Source organism: Adelges cooleyi, unplaced genomic scaffold (genome assembly GCF_023614345.1).
Source record: "Adelges cooleyi isolate 19-005CV unplaced genomic scaffold, UGA_ACOO_1.1 ACOO_flye_CR_arks_rails_tigmint_CR_PRNA_651, whole genome shotgun sequence".
Lineage (NCBI taxonomy): Eukaryota > Metazoa > Arthropoda > Insecta > Hemiptera > Adelgidae > Adelges > Adelges cooleyi.
In genome coordinates this window covers 10,114,736-10,137,186 of record NW_026096352.1, presented here as the reverse complement: position 1 = coordinate 10,137,186, position 22,451 = coordinate 10,114,736, and the positions used below count along the sequence as shown (strand labels likewise).

General features: G+C 33.0%; 1 protein-coding gene across 2 annotated transcripts in view; it reads left to right on the top strand.

Moving 5' to 3' along the window:
* LOC126844546 (neurexin-1a) overlaps nucleotides 1–22,451 on the top strand; it is a 181,698-nt gene that overhangs the window by 19,865 nt on the left and 139,382 nt on the right. For both annotated transcript variants that reach the window (XM_050582823.1, XM_050582822.1), the window contains exon 2: nucleotides 12,486–13,175. In XM_050582823.1, coding sequence (XP_050438780.1) covers nucleotides 12,546–13,175 — 630 coding nt within the window. In that variant the 5' untranslated portion in view covers nucleotides 12,486–12,545. The remainder of the gene's footprint in view (nucleotides 1–12,485; nucleotides 13,176–22,451) is intronic.

Sequence of the window (22,451 nt, the reverse complement as noted above, 5' to 3'; positions counted from 1 at the left end):
GGTTATTCTCGTCACCCTGCGTCGTGGACCATGTCTCACATCCGTACATGACAATGGGGCGCAAGTAGGCAATGTATAGTTTTTTCTTTGTGTCTCTAGACAGCAGTTTCGATGTGAACATTTTTCTCATTGCATGGTATCCTCGGTTTGCTGCACTTATCCTGGACTTAATCTCGTTATGCATATTATTTTTATGGTTTATATTAGCGCCTAAGTACTTAAAATGTTCGACTTGTTCAAAAGAGAAATGATCAATGCTCACATTTTGTAACGGAGTAGGTCGTCTACTCATTAGCATATACTTAGTTTTATTTTCATTTATTTTAAGGCCCATCTTTTTACTTGTCAGTATGAGCTTTCGTGCTGTCCCTTCTAATTCCGTTTTCGATTCTCCAAATAATACAATGTCATCAGCATATGCTAAGAGAGTTGAGCGCCCCAGTACTTCCATTTCTCGGTCTTCCTGCATATCTCTTACGACTTTTTCAAGTGCTAGATTGAAGAGAGCGGGAGATAGCGCGTCCCCTTGTTTCAATCCACATCTGACCTCAAACTCCTTTGATGTTTTTCCAAGAAAACGCACTTTGCAAAGCGTGTCAGAATTGCAACACTTTATTAAGATAACCAACTTCTTTGGTATTCCGAAATGTATAAGTGCTGACCATAGCCGGTCTCTAATAATGCTATCGCTTGCTGGAAATCGATGAAAATCATGTGTAGGTCTTTGTCATACTCATAATACTTTTCCATAACCTGTCTGTGGGTGAATATATGGTCAGTAGTGGACTTTCCTTTTATGAAACCACACTGGTATTCACCGATTATTTCTGTTGAATATTTTTCAAGTCTATGTAAAATGGCTATTGACAAGACCTTGTAAGCAGTGTCCAAAAGGGACATGCCACGGTAATTTTCCACTTTCTTGGGGTCTCCTTTTTTTGTAAATCGGGCAAATAATAGCCGTGTTCCAACCCTTTTCTAGTTTTTCTTGCTCCCATATAGTTGAGATGGTTTTGTGTAAGTTTTCCAAGAGGTCTCGCCCAGTAAGTTTGAGTAATTCCGGATTTATGTTGTCCTCTCCTGGAGCTTTGTTGTTCTTCAGTGACTCCACTATTGATTTAATCTCCTCCAAACTAGGTTCCGGCACGTCTGATTCCACTGTAACATATATTTGATCCTCAGCCGGTTCTCTAGATCCATCTGTATTGTTTGTTATCGTTGATTTATTGTTTAATAGATTCTCAAAATATGTTTGAAACTTGTCTATGATCATTTTGGGGTCTGATATGAGGTTGTCATCGTCATCAGTCATAAAATAGGTACGAGATTTAAAGCCTTCTTTTATTGATTTACATTTTTCAAAGAACATTTTCGGGTCCTTTTTATATGACTCAATGTCATTTAGGGCATTTTTTTCTGAAGCTCTTTTCTTTTGCCTAATTATTTTATTTGACCTTGCGTGAAGTTCTGCATATTCCTGTAAATTTGAAGTCGAAGGATTTTGTATCATTTTAACTCTTGCTGCTTTTCGATTTTTTATCGCTTCTCGACACTCATTATCAAACCAGTGGTTCTTACTTTTTCCCTTGGTAGCTCGGAGAGTTTCTGATGCTTTATTTAGTGATTCCTTTATTTGGGTCCACTCTATTACATTACTCAATTCTCCTTGTATTATGTTAAAGCTGTTCAATCCTTCTTTTATTCTGTTTTGGTATTCCATGATTTCCTTTTGATCTCTTAATTTACTTCTATCTAGTTTATGTGCTGTATTAGGTTGTTGCTTTTTTCTCCAAATCGTTGACAGTTTTAACGACAGGCTTGCTATCATTAAGAAGTGGTGTGTGTCCCCATCCGCACCCCTAAAGCTTCTGACGTTTTTTTATGCTTGTTCGGTGTCGCTTGTCAATAATTATATGGTCGATTTGACTTTTCGTCTTACCGTCTGGGGCAGTCCACGTGTGCTTATGAATGTTCTTTCTAGGGAAATAGGTGCTGCTTATAATAAGGGTTTTCGATTCTACAAAGCCAACTAATCTCAACCCATTATCATTAGATACTGGGTGCCACCTCTCTTGGCCTATTGTTGGTCTAAGAAATTGTTCTTTACCGACCTGCGCATTCAGGTCACCAGCAATTATCTTGATGCAGTTGTTTGGTAGAGAGTCAAATAATCTCTCTAGATCCTCATAGAAAATATTTTTCACTTCCTCCTCTTGATCCTCTGTCGGGGCATAAACGTTAATTATACATACATCGAAATTCCATCCAGCCATTTGCAGGTAGCACAGACGTTCATTCACTGGCATGAAACGTTTAATGCTTGACATTATGGAGTTTCTAACTACGAAACCTACTCCTTGTTCATGTTTGCCTGTCTCTTTGCCACTAAAAAAGATAGTTGAGTTACTAGACTGAACATTACCATTTCCTAGCCAACGAATTTCTTGTATTGCGACTATTGGCACTTTGTATTTTTCAATTTCTTCCACAATATTCTTTAAAGCTCCTGCTTTATAGAGAGTTCTGATATTCCATGTTCCAAACCGAGTCTCCAAAAGTTTTCCGTTCCGAGTTCCACATAAAATCCCATTATTATCCACATTCCGAGGCTTTGTTAGAAGATTCACAACATATGGTTTTTTTACAAGGATGGATTGTTGGTCCATCGCTTAACCCCCAAACCTGGAGGGCCGGTTTGGGCCAACTAATCAAAGTCAGCCCGTAGCTCGGGGCCCCGGGTTCGCAAAGCCCGTAGCACTAAAAACTTAGTGCGCCCCTGAGGGGCAATATTTTTATAATACTTACTATTTATTTAATGAACCATAATGAGTAATTGCGAATTACTAATAATTATTTTGTGTTTAACTAGTGGACTTAGTTATGCGTGTAAACTCATGTTTTTGCTTATGGGCTATTATAATAGATTAGTAACAAAAGTGAATATTAAGTAATACAAGAGGATTTTAATTATCTTAACTAGCTTTCAACCAATAGATATAGTAGGATATGGACTATAGTCCATGACATACGTCACCCTTGTAATGTCATAGGTTATGGCTAGTATGGATATTTACCAAGGGAGACAAACTATTACTTAAGAAATATAAACTTTATTTAAGTTTTTTTCCGAAGCCGGAATGAGTTACAATTTGATTCTGTTATACTCTGTTACACATGTCTCCAGAGATTTAACTGAAAATCGTAAACGATGCACATAAAGAGAAATCGGTTTTCGAAGAAAACCTTATATGAAAAACACGTCGGTTAAGTGCGGTCAACCGCAGGGAAATTTTGTGGTCATGTTGGTTTTTGTATTGTGGTAGTCAGGCGTTTATTGAGGTGTACACTATACAATTAAAACTATCCTCATATTGGTATTGGTGTATTTTTCGTTTTGCGTTGAGTTTCGGTTTTTATTATCACGAGGTAAGCATACCTATGTTCCGATGGTCCGTAGTTGTTATACATTTAGCTGAAAGATATTTTTTATTTAATCGCATTTAAAAAAATAGTTATTGTTATACATAATAACGGTTGTACAGTTAGTATAAATTTCGTTGAGTATACAAAAGCCAGCATGATTTTTTTGCTATACAATAATGGATCTATGTTATATTTTTATTAAGCCATTATCTTTATTTAAAATCGTTTTAATTAAACTTCAAATATTGCCAAGTTATTAATAATTTATCATATCAGATTTCCATAAAAAAAAATAGGTGTTTTTGATTTTATAATATGTGTATTTCCATTAAAACTATAATAAACCAAGACCTTACAAAACAGCGGTGATTACTTACTCGGTGTAAGATGACTCGAAAAAAAGTGGAGTTTAAACTTATGATAAATGTCTTGCCCGTTTAATTAATGCACAGCTTTACCTCTAGCTTAGTGTCAAAATCCACTGTATTTAAGTAAAAATAACTTTTATGAAATATCGTGCTTTTAATTTTAAATTGATTCGGTTTAAAACTATTTTTTTAAAACTCTAGGGGCTAATCCATCTTGTCACCTTTTATTTTGCTTTTATTGATCGATGCTTTTTTTTTTACATTTTTCAGCTGTTGTCGTCGTCTTGGCGTAATTTTTATTTTTTACCTATATATTTTACCTAAAATATCTAAAACTTGTTTTTTTTTTAGATTAGTAAACTACGATAAAATAAGAATTATACTTATTACAGTATTATTAAAAATATGAGACCAACATTAGTAGTTTTATACAGTTCTGAAAAATAAATTATTAAAGACTATGCCTTAGTTTGTTGTGAGCACAGTTTATGTCTTATTATAGAAAGTCTTCTAAATTTTAAACTTCAGTTAAAATGTACATGTCTATCCGGCGAACCTTAATACTATAAGATAAAGTTTATCAACGACTTACATTAGATTGATATTAAAAACTATCACAACACTCTTTAACAATTTTCAAATTTTCATATTTTTATTGTATTTTAAAACTTAAGTAGTAACGTATTTTATATTAATTTTTAGTCTAAGCATAATTTTCTGAAAATGTTGACAGCTGGATAACTAGTTTTAAATAAATCGATTTAAGTTATTAAAGTATGAAATGAGAAACAATGAAGAATTGGGTAATCTCTATAAGGAACCTACCATTATTGGGTCACTGAAGAGCACGAGGATAAGTTGGGCGGGGCACGTATGGAGATCAGAGGGAATGATTGGATCAATAACAAAATGGAAACCCGACACTAAGAGACCTAGAGGACGCCCCAGACAAAGATGGATGGATAGAGTACAAGAAGACTTGAAACTTCTGAACGTAAGGAACGCACAAGAATCTGCAAACGATAGAGAGGGTTGGAGACAATATGTTGTTGCGGCGATGGGCCTTAAAGGCCTGTAAAAGCCCAGAAAGAAGAAAGAAGAAAGAAGGAAGAGTGGAGTATGGAGTTATTTTCATTTGTACGCATTTCTCAACCGCACCCCATTTCCCGTCATAAATGTTAAACTTAGATAACTTAAAAGTGATTATCAAAAACTGGTTATCGACCAGTCAAAATTTTCAGCAAATTATTCTTAGTTTAAAAAGATCATTAAATATGTAAGTTATTCTTAGGTTTCAAAAGTTTATAGAGATCTTGATAATACCGAACAAGGTAATGTATTCATTTTATAATATTGTAATACAATAACATAAACAAAGTTATTTTCTAAAAGAAAAACTATAAAAATTTCAATTATTTTTAGAGTGTCTTTTACTCTTATTCTTAATAAATCATCTTGTATGACGACGATGATGATAATGAGAATTATAAGTATAAGTAGGACTTTAAACTAGACGGGGCATTAGTCCTAGCTGTCTTTTTTTTTATTAACCGTGGTGGGTAAAACTGTCCCCACCCCCTTCTCGTTTAACTTACTGCTATAACCGGTAACCAATACCGTTTCTAGGTTTACAAAAAACGATAGTAATTTATGATGAAAAAAAAAAAGTTTTATCTGAACAGTTATGCCACACATTTGCGTTTCGGGTCGTTATTAGATTCGTGTGTTAAGAAGCATTTTATATTATTGTTATTATTATATTATTATTATCATATAAAGTAAGAAAATTGTTTTTATTTTTTTTTAAACTTTGTAACGAGATTAAAATTAAAAAGTCAAACTAAAAGTTTCATTAGGAAGTTTCTCGGTTTGAAGAATAAAAATAAATAAGATTTCTTTGCGAGAGTATTTTTTTTTTCATTTTTCCTTCGCATATCAATGAACACGGCAATCGAAAAAAAAACCCCAGAGAACCATACTTTAATGGAACCGGAGTCCAGATTATTCAAATCTTGATTAAAACTCATTTTTTTTTTTGGCGAATCGTTTTCATCATTCGAATAAAATTGTCAAAACTTTTTTTAACGCGATAACACCATTTTTGTTTTCGAACGAACCAAAAACAACTATAAAGTTTTGGCTATTACCGTTATGATGACTTTCACTGATACACTGATTCTTTAAGCGTGACGCTTATTTGTTACACTTGTTACATTATTTATTTACCCAAAAGAATAATAAACGCTAAACGTTTACATTATTCTTTGTTTTACCTAATTTAATTATACTTCTTTTAATGTCATCCGATCACGTGTGTCCGTTTAATTCCTTCATTAGGTAACGTCATTAGGCTAACTACAGATACTTAACACTTTAGGATCCAGGTAGAGGTGTAATAAATATAATATAATTCGAATATATTATATGCTTAACGTTTGCTTATTTCATAAAATTGTCACTTATTTGTTATACATATATATATATATTTTAGTAGTCACGAAAAAGAAAATGTGACTTATGTGTCACTTTTAGATAATTACAATGTCATTAGCCCTTATTGATCTGTATTTTAATCATATTTATAGAATTTATCGTACGCATTTTTGAAAGCAAGTCACCACGTTATTGGGATAATAACAGCCGAAAACATTATTTTATTCATAAAAAGGACAATGCATCCGTTTGTCGCGCATATTATGCAATATTGATTGGTCGGGACTTAGGTTAATACAGTTGTAAAACGGTTTGCACGCAACGCGCTATACTCGGTCAATTGTAAATTATTTATAAGGTTACAGTAGTTGTTTTTCGGATGTGCTATTATTATCAACTATGATGAGTAGGTAAATTATTTTTAGGTTTAAACTTACAATATCGTGACCATCTGAACGTCAACACCAGATTCCGGTCATTTTAAACCCATCGGCTGTCCATCATTACACATTGTATAGTTTCGATTTGTAAAATAGCCATGTATGCTTACAATGAATTTGGGCAACGATTTTGCGACCTTAACACGTTGTCGTTTGATATACTTTTCTTGGTAGCGGAGCGCGAATTTGCCAAATACCAAAACAAAAAGGGTTATCGAACCTCGCTTACAGATAGTTATTATAATTGTTGAGGTTGCTAAGAACATTTCAGGCGTCAGGGGGGCGAGGCAAAGCGACCACGGTATTCGCATTATGTAATTGGTAAAGCTCTACGCTGTTGTTTAACCGCACGGTGTTTGTTATTAATTATTATTATAATAGGAGCCAATTATTGGCTGCGGTTAATCCTATGAGATGCCGTCAGACCATATAGCAACGGGATAAATCGTTTAACCATTTTCGAGAGGTACCATATAACGAGTGTTTGCATATCCGTCAAAAGTTTTCTTCGTAAGTCTGTAACGCCCTTCTGTTTTGAGCTATTTGCCAGTAACCAGTATCGCGTTTCACCCGAGAATGTTTTACCGACGAGTTAACGAAGTAAATTATATAATTTATGTACTCGGAGAACGTATTATCCAATAAGTTTAATTTTCTGGTATGCTAAGCGATGTGTAAATAATAGTTTATGCTTTGAAAATTTTAGGTTTGCGTATGTGAGTATCAATGTTTAAATTATGGAAGATACATAAATGCAAAATGATTGATTTCACCGTTGAGTGAGCCAGTTAAAATTGTTGTTAATCGTTTGAAACTATTCAAAGGTCCGACGAAACTGAATTAAAACAGATTGGCATCGTGGATATCTGCAAAAGTGTCGTCTTGTTACCAAACATATGGGGTATAGAATAATTTCATGTAGAACATGAAATATTATGATCCCGGAAAAATTACTCGCAAGAATTTACACGTTTTGCATAACTGGCGTAATAACAAAGTCTAAAAACAATATTAAATGAAAAAAATAATACAGATATGAATAAACGTTTTGGCACAAACAAGATCAAAATAATTTATTTTCTATAAAAATATTAAGCTGCTTTGTTTGCATGGGATAAACCAAGAACAATCTGGTCGAGCTTAACAAGAACGGTAATAATCGTTTGCACGACGCCCGTCGGGTTAGCAAAATCGAAATGTTGTTTCAATAAAGAGTCGATTGAACAATGCCGTTTGTATTGGAAACGGACAGAAGTGATTGATGACTAGTTCGTGTGAGACGCACGGAAACGCAGAAACGGCGGTCGGTGTATATCCTTTGGAAATTAGTCTTGCCCGTTCGACTAATCTGATTTCGTGCACTTAAACTAGAGATATAATCCTATTTGGAACAAACATACCAGCCTAAGTTTTATAGTCACGACGTTATCACTGGCGGCGCTCTTAATACCGTTTTTGATCGTTGAACAATAAAGGATATATGCGAGGAATTTCAGTAATTGGATTTGTCGTCGCTAAACTTTAATACGATTTTAATACATAGTTCATTACTCAATACGACAAACTCTAACAAATATTTCCGTGGTCACATAAATGCAAACAAATTTACCTATGTACATTTAATTTCGTCCACTCAAATAATAAGGATTTCGAATATTGTGGATCAATACGGCTGTTTGTATTTTATCTTTAAAAGAAAAGATACGCCAGTTAAAAGACAAGGTAGAATATTTAAAGTTACATTTAGCTTTAACTAGTGGTTACCCCATTACCTACGCTCACATAATTAAAAATCCAACAGCAGACGGTTAGTAACCCACAGCATGGTAATTTGTATATTTTAGTATGTCGTACAAAAGTATATTGAACATTTTATTATGCTCCGTTGCTCTTGAACGCGATTCCGAGAAATTAATACACAAGATTAGGTTCAACCCTGGAACAGGGTTTCTTATCGCTCCGGGCATTTAAATAAAATTTTCATTAAAAGTCGAAAGTACATATTATGAAATTTAACTCGTTTGAAATAAACGTTTGGTTAATTTATTTATTTAAAAAAAAAATTGAATATGGTTTAGTATTCTAATATAGAATAGGCAAAAATGTTTTCAAATAGATAAACTACAAAATTTCAATAATTTTAAGAGAAATTATGCTGGTTTTTAGTAATAACAGTATTATAATATTGGTTTCTATCAAAATATTTTGTGACAATTTTTTATATTATTCTACTGTAAGTTGTTGATAAACCTTATCTTATACCATTCAAGTACACTCGGTAGAAAAATCTATTTTAACTATATAGGCATATTTTAAGCCGCAGACATCTGACGTTTAAACTTTCAACAGGATTTGACAAAAAAAAGAAAAAGTTAAATAAGCTCGTCAAATGGTCGTGTTCAGAGAGTTGTGTGTCTAAAATAAACGTGGAAGTGTCAATACATTGCAAACGCACTCGTTTAGGATGAAAGGACTTGGATATAATTAGACTACCGTCGCATCAAGTGCGGTAGACTTGGCGTTAAGTAAAAAGCGGCATTGGAATTTCATTATGTGTTTTAATTGGCTTTAAACACCGCGGAGTGACTGCGGAATTTCCTGCAATCACTGTCGCTGGATAACACCCTATAATAGAGACCGTGAACGCGTTATGGCAATATATGTATTTTTTTTTTTTTTGCATACACTGGTTGGGCCAAAGATCATGTTATTGAACTTTCACGGCATTCGACCGGCTACGGTGGCCTCGTTGATATTTGCAATCGGTTGTTTTTTCATCGAATAACGATTTTACAGCCACAACGACGCGCTATTAAAAACATAGACCGGCGTCGGTGGCAAACTTAACCGTCGGTGGGGCTGACAGCTTTGCATATAAGTACAAGTATAAACGTTTCGCGGTAAAGACGAACGACTCACATTTTTCTTTGACGTTACGCGCACACAAACGCCACTTGTCGTACAACGTTTACACAGCTTGACGCGTTAGATAACGTCGTGCATTTGTATCCGCCTAATAGGAAATGTCTCGCATTTTAGAGATCCACAAATCTTACATAACATATCACAAATCTGATATGTTATCTGGCATCTGTGTTTGGTTACCAATTGGGCAGAATTCTCATTCCGTAGAAAAATGTTTTTTTTAAAAGCTAAATTTAAATTCTAAAAATTAAAGTCTAATGGATTTTCAAAATTCAAAATCGTTTATCGATTCTGAAGAAAATTTTATGATACCATAACTTAATTAGTAATTACATTACATAAAACATTAAAACCTTATTAATATTTTAGCTTTAATGCGATATTGGTTTTTAAATTTTTTTATTGTCCACACTAAATGCTGTTATATATATATGTGTATGTGAACCTGTGTTCTGTAATGGACATACCTCTAGGCCCTATTTATCCCTATTAAGAAATCGATAACCCCTAATTAATTGATAAGATATTATTGTTGAACTAAGATATATTTATGATTTAACGACTCTCCTTCGATGGAAAAATTACATTTTATACAGTTATAAATATTTAAGTCATCTAGTATTTTTTTTTTTTTTTTGAAAATTACTTTCTAAAGTTTTATTCAGTGCAAACGGTAAATATAATTTTATAATCGAATATAGGTATTATTTGTAAACTCACTTGTAACTAAAGTTTACGACACAATTATATCTAGTTGATTGTGTAATTTTGTTGACAAAACGGTTGAAATCACAATGGTATGGTTTGTTAATACGCCAAAAATAGATTATTATTTTGTTCGTAGTTAGCAGCGGTTGAGTTTCGTACTATAATTTGCGCTGTGTTCAAATTATGCGCTTGAATAATGTCGAACGTGGGTCGAAAACGCGTGTGTTATTTATCGTTTATTGTATTAAAGTTTCTAGCTTCTTATTACAAGCAACGGCATCGTGGCAAACCTCCTTATAACCGCTCGGTGTATAACCTGAAATATGGTTAAAACGGGCCAATTCGGTAGTAAACGCGCAAAGACCGCCATAAAACTATAAAAATATGTTTGGTTTGGGTTATGCCGTTATAAAACTTGACCCGGACTTAGATGATAGGGTATGCAGGTTTTGCGTGCAGGTAGCAACTCTGGACGAGTCGATAGTCATTATATAGAGTTATAGGGCAGCAAAAACTTTATGCGGTGGCATTATTTTCCGAAGCCTACTACTAGGTAATTATCGTTTGTGCTGGGTTCATATTTTGTTCGGTATCAAGGCAGTCGGCGCGGCGTCGAGCTGAATATTTCTGGAGTTTTAAATATAAGATTTGCGAAATCTTTTGGAACTTAATAATGAGTTTTTGTATATGAGTGCCTGAACAATCGAAAGCCATTCACAGCTGAACAAAGTTACCGAGATAAGCGGAATTGAACAAATGATACGTTTCTTTCGTTTACCACAAGGTACAAAATCCCAACAAAAACACTTTGTTAGCTCAGTGTAAATGGTCGCTAAGTATAAAAAAAAAAACCGAAATGGTTTTTTAATAAACTTTAAAAGGTAGATACTAGGTCGGGAGTAAGATAACTGTAGTAGAAAATAAACTTAAACTCCAGGTCAGGTTAACTTAATTTCATTTTTACATGACTGTCTTGATATGTACTGTATTTTTATGGGTATAAGATTTTTTTGTTGGTAACGGTGTATTTCAATTACACTATAGTATTTACTTAGTGACCATTTGCACTCGGCGAACGGAAGTGTTTTTGTTTGATATCAGTAGTTTTTTTTTTATAAAAAAGTAGAAATGACACGGACAATTCACTTATTGTTATAAAGTAAATAATTAAACATATCACCTGTTTATAGTATAATATATATATATATATTAGTACATTTATATATTTACCCGAATCATAATCATGCTTTTGACTAAAGAAAAGAAGTATCTCGAGTGCCTCGAAAATGCTGTACATTTTTACTTGTAACTAAGAAACTATACAACAAATCTAATTATTTTTCTTCTGAGACTTTACACATTTACGCAACTTTTTTAATCTACTTGCATTTCGTATGATCATGCCTGTTCGCTTGCATTAGTTGGCCAATAAAATGTTAACATGTACACGGGTTAAATGAGATTACTTTGCTTCGTGTATATATAAACAGCCGTGAGCGCCATGTTTTTTTAGTTAGCTCTGGGCCACTATTATGGCACTCGATAAATAAAATACAACACATTCTACTTAGAATGGACCAAGTCGTTCAAATAACAGTTTAATTGGGAGTTTGACGCCGGTGGTACACTTGACTATAACAGTTGCCTGTTTGACTGAGTTTATCAAGTGTAAAATCTATTACTCGAGTGTAAAAACAAACAACTTACGATAGGTTATCTTCCAAATTTAATTGTATTAGAAATCTTAATACTGAATTTTTCCAACCCGATCTACCATATCATATCATTCATGTCTCTTTCTAGCATCTTCACGATACAATTATGCACTGAATCTTTTTTTCTAGTTTATTCATTTGTCTAATTTTACTGAAGATCTGAAGGCAAATCCTGATCAGTTTACACTATTAATCTGAAATGCTCTTAACTGCTCTTCACCTTATAGGACACGCTCTTTTGACTTTCATAAAACTCATCTTATAATATACTATTACTCATACTACCAATAATATGTTATACTCCAAAATAGATCACAATGGAACAATGCCATGACATTTTTTAAAAACGTTTTAAGGTGGCTTAAGTATTTAGACTATGAAAATGCCAGTTGGTATTTTTTTAATAACAGTAATAAAAAAATACAATCTACGTAGGATATAGATAGTAATGGGTGTTTTTTGTGGTTTTCTAGGCGTTATCTGGAGTGGATGTGCTAATGAAGTAATCCCGATAAGTCTGTTGCAACGACAAGATGACTTGCATCGACAAACTGCATCGACGTATGTTGCGATGGTGGCTGCCCGTCGTTTGGCTGCTATGGTTGGGCGCACCACTGGAAAACGCTGGCCTGATACTAGAAGGTACGTACGGCCAGTTTCGCAAATGGAACGCCGGCGAAAACGGTACGCTGGAAATGGAGTTTAAGACTCGTTCGCCCAGCGGACTGCTCATGTACACCGACGACGGTGGCACGTACGATTTTTTCGAACTGAAAATGGTAGAAGGCATCTTGCGGCTTCGGTACAACTTGGGTGGTGGCGCACAGATCCTGGTAGCGGGCCACGACCTATTCGACGACCGGTGGCACCGGGTGGCCGTCGAGCGCCGCGGTGCCGTCACCTCGCTTACCGTGGACAACACCACTAGCTCCGCTACGTCCACTGGCAAGGAAATGCAGTTTGGCCGACTCGTGTCCAACTCGGACGTGTACGTAGGTGGCATGCCCGGATGGTACAATGGCCGCCTAACCCGGTTGGCCTTGCCAAGTGTCATTTTCGAGCCGCGATTCAGCGGCACCGTCCGCAACATTATCTATGCTGACGACTCTCATCCGTACCCAAGACGCCAGACAGCCATCGCAGATTTCGTCCTCCAGCCCGAGGTGAGTTTTCTTTATTGATTTATTTGTTTAATTATATATAATTTTGTCCATCTTTAAGTACATTATAAGGCCTTGATTCACAAGTTGAATAAATATACACTTCCCTTTGTTCTCAAGCCCCCCTCCCAATTTAAGTATCAACATAATGTTCTTTGACTTCCACATATAATTATACCATAAAATCGGATTATATTTCCCCCCATTAATATGTCTAAGGGTTTCATCAGAGGGCACAATGGCAAGGCCACATAATGTTAAAGCGGCACTAGAGTAGAAGCCACGAGAGAAAAAACGCTGTGATAGACATAGCAAATAGTGAATGGACTTAGTCGAAGAGACTTGGAGGCCTTTAAAGCGAAAGAATGAAAACTGGTCCAGGGACAGGGATAGGTGACCTGTTGTTGTGTAAGCAGAAAAAACACTAAGAGAGTTGTGATGTCATTTAAAGAGAAATAGAGAGAGAGAGTGAACATGCCAATATCTTGGACATGTTTTTATTGATCGTCCTGCCTTCATACCAGCATTTTTCACTTATAAAAATCTCTTTTTAATAACCGTATAGTCAACAGCTATCAGCTATAGTTTTGGAGATACTGTAAAACGCCTTATATTTTATTTATTGAATAAACGGTCAAAATTTCGAATTCATAATTATTATACTAAATAACAAATAATTATTATCAAAATCCATACTTGCTACAAAAATTCGGTTATACTTTAACTCCGAACTGTGACAATGAATTGTGATTTATTAACATTGTATGTACATAATGTACACCAAAAATTACTTTAATGGATGTACCTGGAATAACGATTTTGTTTGTTTAACTTCCAATTATTATATGTCTTCAAAGTGGTATCACCAATGTTACCATTTAGCTACATAACAACGTAGTTTATAGATTTCTGAGTATTAATAGGGGTTCCACGGCTTTACCAAAGTTTCATTGCATCATTAATAATTAAAAATCTCGTTCAATTGGTAATTTGGTATGAATAACTTAAGATTTATATAACTGAGTAAATAATACCAGTGGAAAAGGAAAAAATGTATTTTATAAATGACACAAAAAATGTTTTTGTAGCATGAAACAAGTTTATTTAGTTCGCTATTGAACGTTAAAATACACGAATTGGAACAATTGTTGGATTTATTCGTCTTGACAGCGCTAATACAGGTTTAATATTTACCTAAAAACATGTCATAAAACTATGCAATAAGCAAAAAAATAATCAAGATGTGAGCACATAGAATTAATAAATTGTGAAAGTAATAAAATCACTTTTTCAAGGAAAAACGCTTCGTTGTGAATTTCACATGTATTTTTATCATCCAATTTTACAGTGCAATTTATCACTCTCACAATTTTAGAATAATAATTTTAATGTATTATTACCTACTTATATAAACCCCGACCCCGTTGTGCTGACTTCCTACTAAATTTTTTTATTAATGTCTATTTGCCGTCATAATTGGGAAGTAATCATTTTCTCTACATGGTATATAAAGCACACATTTAGTATTTTATAGTACTTTGGGAAACTGAAACAGTAACGTCTGGGCGGTCACCAATTTGACTATAGATTTAAATTTTACTTTTGTGAAGTTGTAAGACAGTCAGCTACTTAGACTAGTTGTTAGGAGTCTTAGGACTAAAAAATGTAATAAAATCCTTTTTTTTTACGAGTGAGAAACTTGAAATATCTATACATTTTATTTTTTAAAAATAGATTTAGTAAAGTTAAAAGTTGAGTGTAGTCTCATTAGTTTTAGGCGGTAATAAAATAATTTTAAACGGTGAATAAATTTAGGGTAAGCAGACATCAAATACTAGTACGCTCCAATTTCATGCCCAAATAAAAAAATATGTTCAACATGTAAATTACTAGAAAAAAGGAGCATACTGCATATTATAATATTAAGGCTCTAAAACAGAATCTTTTTTTAGCTTTAATCAACGATAATGAAGTCGGTTATCATAAATCAAGGGTACTCGTAATTTTGTTTTTTATGTCTTAGAAGTGTTTATTATTTTAATCTTTAGTCGTTATTTGTGTCTTATAATTCCCAAATAACGAGATAAAAAGAAGTTATATTGACTTTTCCTGGTTTTATCGTTGGTAAATAAAAAATAAGCAAAAATTCATACGAGTATAATAGTGTTCATTATTTAAGGCTTAAGTGTTTCACTTATATTGTTGTTTTATTCTAAAAACTGTTAAAATATTAGGCTTTATTTTTCGTTTGTTTTTAGCGTCAAATTAATGGTTTGGTTATATGTTAGCCCTACTCTACCTTCAGTAAATTTTCAGACCTTAAGTCCTAACACTTTGTTGAAAAAGATAAATAAATAAAATAAATGAGTCGTATAATATTATTTATTATAAATTTCGAACTAACTAAACAATTTTTTTACCGCTAAATAAAATACATTATGCGTTACGCATAAAATGGTTTAGTAGCTTAATTTTAATCGTTGCAATATTTTAAGGAACACAAAATTATATTATTTCTAAGGAACTTTTCAACAACAACATTAACGTTTATATTAAAACATTTGTGTATTTATGACGTTCTTGGAATTCTAATTGGTTATTGTTATCTCATGCAATCAATAATAAAAAAAAAAACAATTAGTCTTGAACTTTTTCAAGATAAAAAGAATTTGTGGTTTTTAATACTTTGAAATTTCTTATTCTGTTTTTAATAAACAGCCAAATTAATTATACTATCAGAAAAACAATTACTCGCACAGAGAAAAACATTTACATAATATTTTATTCAATGTGTTATTAGACATGTTTTAAATGTGTTAAAATGATGTTTTGGCGCGAAATCTAATAATCCAAAAGTTTTATTATCACATATTAAGATTATATTTGGTTCATCTATCAAATATAATTTTGTAAGTAACAATTATTAAACATTATTTTTTGCGCTAAAACATTTTATAACATATTCAAAACACGTTTAACAAAATTTGGAAATTATTTTAATTATTTTGCTGTATGCGTAGATATTTTTAATAAAAATCAAGATGCAAAAACATATATTTTTATACTAAGATCATAATTTTACATTCAAAAACATGTTGTTTTTTTTTAAAGAAACTATATATTTTTTGTTTACTAAATAAATATTCTTATCAAAACTTAACACTTTTGTAGAAACATTTTTTCGATAAAATCCATAATTTGTGAGTTGAGTCTCTTAAGTTATTTTTAGTTTTGTTATTTTATTTTGATGCCTATCGTTATCGTGGTATGTGTAGTAACTTTGGTATGGTAATTAAAAATAGCTTAAAAGACTCATATCACAAATTATAGAATTTATAGAAACATTTTTCCTACAAAAGTTATAAGTTTTGACATGAACGTGTATTTGGTAAATAAAAAACACATAGTTTTTATTTTTAAAAAATCATGTTTTTGACCGAATGTCAGCCATTTTTAGTTTTGGACCAAACTTTTTTTTCGAAAGTCCGTGTTTAAACTCTTAAAGTCTCTAATAAACAACTTTTTGATTGGATTAGTATTTTATTGAGACAAATCGATTAGTATTTTCAAATGGGATACCGGTGTATTAAAAAAGTCAACACGGCGTACAATTTTTAACATTATGAAACTAATATATGAATTTTGGTTAGTATTTTTCTAATAAAAGTAGACAATTAAAATATAATACTTAAATTTATAAAAAATAATTGACTGTAATATATAAATATAGAATGTATTTAAAAAAGGTTTTTTATTATAAAAACGAATTTAGTTTTGATATTTTACTTTTAATAAATAAATTTAGTATATTATTATAGATATCAGACATGTACTTTTCGGTATTTTTCATTTTTTTGTATTTTTTCATATTTAGTTTTTGATTGTAAACAATTGACCATGCGCAAAAACATGTATGAATGTATTATTTTGATGGATTAAATAATTTAAACATGTTTTTTGATCTTAGTCATTTTTAACATACGAATTAATAATAATTATGATATCAAATGTGTAATATGTGAAATTTTATAATTGGGTTCTTTGACCCTTATTTTCTAATATTTAGGTTTGTTCTAAAATCTAAATGAATAAACTTTTCTTGTAGTTGGTATACTCGGTTTACATAATCTATTTACTGAGTATCGAGAAACGTGGATAGGCGACTTATCTAATCCTTTTGACTTACCAAACAAAACCACAACGCTAGAACTCAATAAGTCCCTAAACGACGTTCACCAAAAACAGTACTGTAAACATGACACATCTGTATACGTGTATTACGCTTTAATCTATATGTATACACACAAATATTATTTCAAATTTGATTTCAAATTTTTTTGAGTAACTATAAGGGAGAAACACACAATATTGGACTTCTTAACAACCTCCGGCTTTCCATGGCCATAGTTGAAACACTATCAGATAGATCTTCCAGAATTATAATGCATACACAGTGGACGATCACATTGTTGGCGGTGTCGTAAAGATGTTCGTTATTGTTTTACATTTAAAAATGGTTATCTTGACTCACTTTGAAATTAGATCACCGTTTAATGGTCAAATATAATGGTCACACGATAGTAAAACAATTCTCACAGCACCACTGTGCCGGCTGGAACCGTATCCCCAATTAAAATTGTAAATAATCAAATTGCCAACACAAAGAAAGGGTTGTTATCAGAAATCTTTATCCGTCTACTTCAAAGGCTGACGTCACCTTGGCAATAGAAGAAATAGGCCACACTGTAAAAAAAGTTTTCAATGTCAAGCACCAGTAAACAAAAATCTCATTGCCCTTGTTCTTTGTTGATATCGATATAAATGAAAGTGATAGTAATATTTTCTCCATAACTACTATGTTACACACAAAAGGCGAAAGATTTAAAAGAAACCTACAAAAGACGACAAATATCACAGTGTTAGAATTGCTAAAGCTATGACCACACCCGAAACTATGTGTGCCAAATGTGGGGGAACTACCCTTCCCACTGTTTCCAGACCTTCCAGCAAAATGCGTCTTCTGCGAGTGAGCACACTCAGTTAACTACAAAGGATTAAGGATGTACAATATACAAACAGCTAAGCCGCAACCACAACAACATCTCAGGCAATAAACCTCAAGAACCTCCGTCATCCATCTCCAATGTCAATTATAAACACCATCTTCAACAACCAGCTACTAAAAATCCAAAAATGCCACATTCGTATTCACATATAACTAAGGATCACCAATCTTTCAGTTCAAATCCCACTCCACAATGAAATCTCACTTCTTAAATTTCATAATTTTATTAAAATCGATTAGAAATCTTCTTTTACCCCTCCTTACCACTGTTCTCTCAAACATCATAAAAACCAAAAATGTCAACTAATAATATTACATCAAACTCTCTCTTCATCCTAACTTGAAACTCAGTTGTAACAATGAAACTTGGCCAATTCTATAATAATATGATGATATGTTTTATGTGTTGTTTCTTATAGCTTATTCTTATTTTGTAATATTAAAGTAGCTTGCGGCGAGACTAGATCGTTTCGGTTAAATTATTTTTTATTCAGATTACCGCGCGTGTCCGTATCGCACTTATTGCGTACGCTAAGTTAGTCAAATAATTTTGAGGAACGTGATCCAAATTTTGGCAATGGTCCTTGTGTGTAATTTTTTCACCACTCTACTATCACTAGTTTGGCTGCGACAAACGTCCGACCCGTTTTCGAAACCAAGTGAAATATCTATAAAGTTTTTTGTTGTATTTAATATCAAATTGCCAAACGATCCTGTGCACTCTGGTCGACACCGCAGTGTTTTTTATGTCAAAAGTTTCGTGGACACGTTTTCGTACCGCGGCCGATGATTAAAGCTAAAAAAATAAAAAGTTAAGAGTCGACCGAAATGGATCACGCCGTGTTGAACCCACGTGAAATGACCCGTAAACATTGAGCATCTCCTCGGGGGGTGCTAAAAATACGATTTGAACGTGCGCCAGCATGGGAACACCGCACGACCGGGAAATGAAAAATTGTTTGGCATTCACGTGAAACACCGTATACACTTATCTGTTCCACTATAACGTGCTGCTCACATTCCTGTGTCGTTTTTGACAAAAATTAGTGTCGTACAAAAGACAAGAACCATACCGTATGTTGTCGGACACGTGACCGAGTATCGGAAAATTACTCCCATTGACTGTGGTCGTATACCGAGTGATGTTCGGCTCGATGTGACATACTTAACTCCCAGAGTCCATCACGGTTACATATTGATGGCAGTAATATCCAATTTTTCCTATACCAAACAAAATAATTGTTTTAACAATAATTATATGAAACGTCAAGATAAATATTGTAAATACAAAATGTCATTAAAAAAAAAAAAAACAATAATTATAAAAGAAAAGAAGAATATAATTACATTAAATAACACACACACACACATATATGAATAACACAACAGCAGTATTAGCATAAGATAACAACATTAACGATAAGATAAAATGTAACATAAAAATAAATATGTAATATATAGACTATAGTGTACAATATATTTATACTTTTTCTCTTTTGTCAAGAAATCAATAATAATTGCTTATGCATAAAATTATGAAGGGTTTTTAATGGTGTGTATAGTATACATAGTAGGTATTAAATAAGGCAATTAAGTAGGGTAGTAGGGTAGTAAATATTTGAATATTTGGTAAAAAAAGAAAGTAAAGTGATTGACGAAGACGTGACGAGTAAAATAAAGTGTGGCGGGATAAGGTAAAATTAGACTATAAGCGTACTGTGTAATAAAAAAGGTTTCATTTATAGGGTGAAGTAAAATGTGTGTATAAAATTTAAGTGAGATCAGCGATGATGTATGGGAGGGAATTTTGGGCATTGAATAAGAGGAATGAGAAGCAAATAAAACTTGAGAGTAACTGAAATGAAAATGTTAAGATGGATGAGTAGAATTACTAGGTTAAATAAAGGTGTGCCATAAGTAAAAAAAATACGAGTGAATAGGCTTATGTTGTTTGAGATCTTGAAGTAAGGAAACAAAACGAAGGAATAAAGAAAGTTTAAGAAGGACCAGAGTAGTGCGAGAAACAAGAAATAGCGATAAATCGAAAAAGAAGAAATGTACAGGTATTTTTAATGGTGATAATGAGATGTGTCGTAGGCAGCTTGTAGTTGATGACGGACCGAAAAAATATGGAGGCTGATGATAAAAGTGACTGACATTTTTTATTTGGATTAACATATTCTTTATTGTGTATTTTCTGACTAATCTATACGAAGTTTCATATATATTATTAAAGCAATCGTGTTTTTAAAAAAAATAGCAGAATAAAGATAATATTATTAATTTTAGATTCAGAGCGGCCATTCGGTATTATATTTAACATTTTTCCTGTATCACCAACTCAATCAATTTAGTGGCTATCATAGCTTTGTAAAAGTTCATTATTATCATTTATTATTTATATTCATGGTTAAATTACTGTCTACGGAGTACATTTACAACAATGCATGATATTGCTCTACTCCAGGGTTGTAGTGCTAAAATAATGAGTGGGACTCAACTCTCGAGCGTTGTGTAGGTACTATTCTAAGTTTTTTTTAGCTTCGATGCAAAGCGAGATACTCTGATGTGTGTTTTTTTTTTATCTGTATACACTGTAACATTTTTAATACTGGACCAATTCCTTCGAGTAGCAACTCTATAAATCGCAAATTTCATCTAGTTGGTACTTTGGGGGGGGGGGGGGGGGGGTAAAAGTTGAAAAAGTTTAATTCTTCACAGACGAAAGTTGAAAAAACAAAAAAAAAACCGTACGAGTTTTTAAGTTAGAACTTTTACTGGCTATAATTTCGAGAAAAAAAGTCGGGTCGAGTTGAAATGTATAAGAAATAATTATTTGGTATGCCCGCACACGTCAGTTGTGTCAAACTTAAACTATACCCATTTCCCACCCCCCTAGGGGGGGTACAAGTTTTTTTGTTTTTCGGGGTTTTTAGCGGTAATTTTAAAACTTTTGGGTTGAAAATTTGCCAGTAGTTGGAACTTATATGTACCCATAACATATTAAACGGGGAAAAAACCAGTACAGTCCAAACCAAGCACTGTATAAACCAGCAAAGTTAGAAAGTTTTAAATGAAGGTTCTGTATTTACAAATGAGCATCAAAGCGTTTATTTGAAAGCGATTTTATACAATTTATCACTTTTATTTATAATAATTCTTGTAGACCTGTGACCTCTCCGTTTCCTCATTGCTTTGATTACATTATGCCAATACTCTACTGTACTAGTCCTCTCAGATAAAATCACTTTCAAATTAACGCTTTGATGCTCATTTGTAAATACAGAACCTTCATTTAAAACTTTCTAACTTTGCTGGTTTATACAGTGCTTGGTTTGAACTGTACTGGCTTGAAAATACTAACTACCGATTTGCATAGAAGCGTTTTTTCGAAAGTGATTTTATCACTTTCAGATTTAAAAATTCCTGTAAACCTGTGACCTCCCCGTCCCCAATATGCCCCGACCCAACTATGTTCCGTCCCCACTATGCACCGACCCCACTGTACTGGTTTTTCAATTTGAAATCTTAGACTGGAATCGTCTTAAGCAGTTTTTATCCGTTTATTTGATCACTGAACAGCGAAAAAAATATTTTGTACCTGAATTACTAATAAAAACTATCGGATGAAGAAGAAAACGGCTTACGACCTTTGAAAAGCGTGAAGTTAAAATAGAAATAAGGAGAAAAAAATAATTTAGCAAAAGTATTGCTTTAAAATGTTACTGTAAGAACGCACATTAATTAGCTTGATTGCCTTGTTTTTTTTACCGTGTTGGAGTTATTTATTAATTAACTACTTATAATAACCTTCAATTGTTTTCAAATCTGTCATTTTCGAATTTGCAGTTGTCTAAAATGGTACTTCAGGCGAGTTTTTTTAATATTTTATTCAATTGTTTACCAATGCCGGTCAGTTATGTTTACATTTGAATTTTCTTTCTTATATCTTGCATGCGGTCGAATGTGCTGGGGTCGTTGTAAAGTACACATAAAATAACCTGGAATCCATTAGCTGATGGGTATATTCTTTATTTGTTTCCAATAAAGAAGAACCGCTAAACCCGATTGAATCATTCACAAAACCGTCCCGGTTTAATCCCAAACTTCCTGGTAAACAAGAAAGATAACGATAGTTGGCTCTTTTTTTTTATTAATCTATATACTTTATCCAATGTTTCGTTTCGAGTAGGGTTCTTCGACGGGGTTGTGCC